The sequence below is a fragment of the Ipomoea triloba genome, chromosome 15 (genome assembly GCF_003576645.1).
Source record: "Ipomoea triloba cultivar NCNSP0323 chromosome 15, ASM357664v1".
NCBI lineage: Eukaryota > Viridiplantae > Streptophyta > Magnoliopsida > Solanales > Convolvulaceae > Ipomoea > Ipomoea triloba.
Genome location: NC_044930.1, coordinates 26893487 through 26896924, shown reverse-complemented (window position 1 = coordinate 26896924; position 3438 = coordinate 26893487). Strand labels below are relative to the sequence as shown.

The 3438-nt window shown below is 39.5% G+C and overlaps 1 protein-coding gene across 1 annotated transcript; it reads right to left on the bottom strand.

Annotated features, from left to right (window-relative positions):
• Nucleotides 1-448: 448 nt before the first annotated feature.
• LOC116006311 (premnaspirodiene oxygenase-like) lies at nucleotides 449-2808 on the bottom strand. Its single transcript, XM_031246634.1, has 3 exons — nucleotides 2220-2808; nucleotides 1321-1631; nucleotides 449-1093 (listed from the first exon to the last, which is right to left on the bottom strand). Exons 1-3 carry the CDS (start codon nucleotides 2773-2775, stop codon nucleotides 476-478), a joined length of 1485 nt encoding a protein of 494 aa, XP_031102494.1. The 5' UTR covers nucleotides 2776-2808; the 3' UTR covers nucleotides 449-475.
• Between the last annotated feature and the right edge of the window lie 630 nt (nucleotides 2809-3438).

Sequence of the window (3438 nt, the reverse complement as noted above, 5' to 3'; positions counted from 1 at the left end):
CATCACTAAATTTACAATTAATCACTCTTAATTCTCCATTCATGTAATTCTCTCTCTTCTTTCAAAAGTGATCCCACCCTCAAATCATCTTATTAGTTTTTTTTTTTTTTATCAATAGAATACTAATAATAATAATTAAAATAATGATAAAAAAATGAAAAACTGGCTGTTGAATGGTGTTGCAATTCGACAATACCAAAAATCAACAGAACATGGAAGTAAAAAACATAAAAATAAAAAGAAATGCAAACTAGGCTTTGCAATTGTTAAAATACCAAGAGTAGCTGATGGCCTTAGAAACATTTGTAATAAATAGATGAGATCAGAAAAATGATTACATTATTTTGTTTAAAACTCAATTTATGATAAAAAGAATTGAAGCTGAGTAAAAAAAAAAAAAAAAAAAAAAAAAAAAAAAAAAAAAGGGAATGGGAGTACATGATAGAAAGAAGCTAAGCTAATAGAAAATATATAACTAAGAAAGAGATGGAATGGAAGGAATGAGTACAAGATCATTCTTCCTTGCCACAGCCAATCCAAGCATTTCTGTCATGTCCAAACTCTCCTCTGTAACTCCCTCCGGCAGTTTCCAGTCAAAGTTGTAGAGCAAATGCGCTAAAGGAGAAACAGTATTGGCAAAACCAAACGCAAGCCCGGGACAAATTCTCCTACCAGCTCCAAAAGGCACATACTGAAAATGACTTCCATTGAAATCAACCGAATTGTCCTCAAATCTCTCGGGTATAAACCTCTCCGGCTCCTCCCAGTACTGGGGGTCCGTGGCTAAGGCGTAGGCGTTGACCATCACTTTGGTTTTCAGCGGTATGGTGTAGCCGCCGTTGACCACCGTCTCTTCCCGGCACTCCCTCGTGGCTATCAATGGCGTCGGAGGATGACACCTCAGCGTTTCTTTAACCACCGTTTTCAGGTATGGCAGTTGCTCCACGTCACTCTCCTCCAGCATCTCTTTCCCTTTGAATACTTCCCTCACTTCCGCTTGTGCCTTCGCCAACACCCTCGGATTCTTCATCATTTCCGACATCGCCCACATCGTCGTTGTCGTTGACGTTTCACTTCCAGCTCCAAACATATCCTGCACATATATTATATATATGTGTTAGATTAAGCTCTGATACCACTTGTTAGATCAAAGGCTTATAACTTATAAGAAGCTGGATGTTGAATTTGACCATTTAAGTCCTTTGTTGGACTCTGCCCAACAATCTCCAGCCAGAGTACTAGACTTGGCCACTAAAGATATGATTGGATTGGAGAAATAATTAAAGATATTATGAAACAAATTAAAGAATTGAGGCATACTATGATGATGGCTTTGATGTTGTCGTGGGTGATGGGAACTTGAAGGCTGCCGCTGTCCATGAGTTTGAGGAGGACATCGATGATGCAATCCTCAGCGCTACCGCTTTCCAATTTGTTTCTGTGATCTTTAATGATGTTTTCTATGATTGAATCTGTTTTAAGATGAGTTTTGAGTATCTCGCTCTTGTTTCCGAAGAGGGGATGAAGAGCCTTCCAGGACGGAAACATATCCGCAAAATCAAAGCTGCCAGTCAACACTGATATATCCTTTGCTTGCTGAATGAACTGCTCTCTTCCCGTGAACACCTCACCTATTATTATTATTAATATGGTTAGGATCAAATATTTATCACTGTACCAAAAGATAAATTTGACTCTTTATCAGTCACTACTAAATAATTTTCTATCCACCAATTGATGGACTTGGTCCTTTATCAGGTTTCACCCAAAAAGTGACTCAAATACCACTTGTTAGAAAGCATAATTTTATTTTGATAGTCATCACATTTTCTAGAGGTAAAGTGTTGGATTTAGCTCTTTAGAGCCGCAGCCCGACAATCCCCTAGCTACCAATTAATAGACTTGACCCTTACCCCGCTTCGCCCAACAAGTGACTTTGATATTACTTGTTAGGAGACACAACTTTAGACTGTTATCACATTTTTAAGAGGGAGGATGTTTACTTGGCCTTTTACCACCTCAGCCCAACAATCTCTAGCCTCCAATTAAGACCCTTTACCGGCATCGGCTCAACAATTATTATAAAAAAGAATATTACATATATTATAATAATGTTTTTGCATGTCGGGACAATTAGCTAACGTCAATACTTAGCTTGTTCATGATTATTATTATAAAAATATATAGGAATAAAAAAGCATATCATCTATGTCTCTTACCGAATGCGGCTCGACATATAATGGAGCTGGTAAATAAAAAGATTCTCTCGGAGACGTTGAAGGGGCGGCCGGCAGATGAACGGACGTCGGCCAATAGACGGTGGATCTCATCGTGGCGGATGGAGCTGAAGGATTTAACGAGTCGTGGGTTGAGGAGCTCAGTGATGCATATTTTTCTCATTTGTCTCCAGTAATCCCCGTACGGCCCAAGTACGATGTCGGAGTTATTGTACAAAAGTATGCTTCCGGCCAGGGTTTCCGCCCTGGTCGCGAAAGCCAGGTCGTGAGTTCTTAGGAACTCTTTGGCCATGTCGGGTGACGACACCACCACCGCCGAAATTTCTCCGATTTGAAGGCTCATCAGGCCGCCGTATTTTCTCGCCAAATCTCTCAGGGCACGGTGGGGGAGCACCGGACCTGTTATGTGGAGCAAGTTTCCGATGATCGGAAGCTTCATGGGGCCCGGCGGCATTTTCCCTCGCCTTTGCTTCTTCCATTGTATGTACACTAAAATGAGGAAAGAAAGAAAGAGAGCAAAGGAAACAAAGTTCTCCATTATTAAGATCAAGAAAGTTAAGCTAGGTGGATATGTATGTAAGTATGTATGTTTGTTCATATATGCTGGCTGGCCTTTATATAGGAGAAATTCCAATACTTCAAATTCATGATTTATCTTAATTAAATGGTGGGCCAATAAAAGTAAATAGTAAAAATATATATAGTTTATTCGATCAATTCTTAAGAGTCATATATGTCCATCTGCCCGCCAACTTTTGCTTCATTCATTGTTTATACCAATATACCATCCCATCCCATTTTATATTCTTCCTCACGTGCATGGCCATTTAGCCCACCATCACCCAAACATGTCAGTGCAGTGCAGTTCAACCATTCAATTTCGCCTTGAAAAAGATGATTTTTTTTAATACAACGTACTCTACTACATTGTAATACTGAGGCTCAAACCCATGACCTTCCACTAGGGAGAATCACTTCATGCCACTTGACCACAAGGCCTTTGGCCCCTTTAGTTAAGTATGTGTTTATTTGACCCCTTTGTATCATTAAGATGATTTGGAGTCATTGATTGTAAAATCATGTAAATTGGTACTCAATTGGATGCGTTTTGAAGTCATGCATCTTGGCGCAAATATATATTCCGAGAGTTTGAGAGGTCAAGAAAGTAAAAAAGAGCGAGTCAGAACTATCATATCATGGA

Bases quoted from the DNA above. Each gene is read 5' to 3' on its own strand.
- LOC116006311 (XM_031246634.1), bottom strand. From the start codon at position 2,775: ATGGAGAACTTTGTTTCCTTTGCTCTCTTTCTTTCTTTCCTCATTTTA. The intron at 1,632-2,219 runs GTAAGAGACATA...TAATAATAATAG, and splicing joins TATATGTCGAGCCGCATTCG to GTGAGGTGTTCACGGGAAGA. The intron at 1,094-1,320 runs GTATGCCTCAAT...ATATATGTGCAG, and splicing joins ACATCAAAGCCATCATCATA to GATATGTTTGGAGCTGGAAG.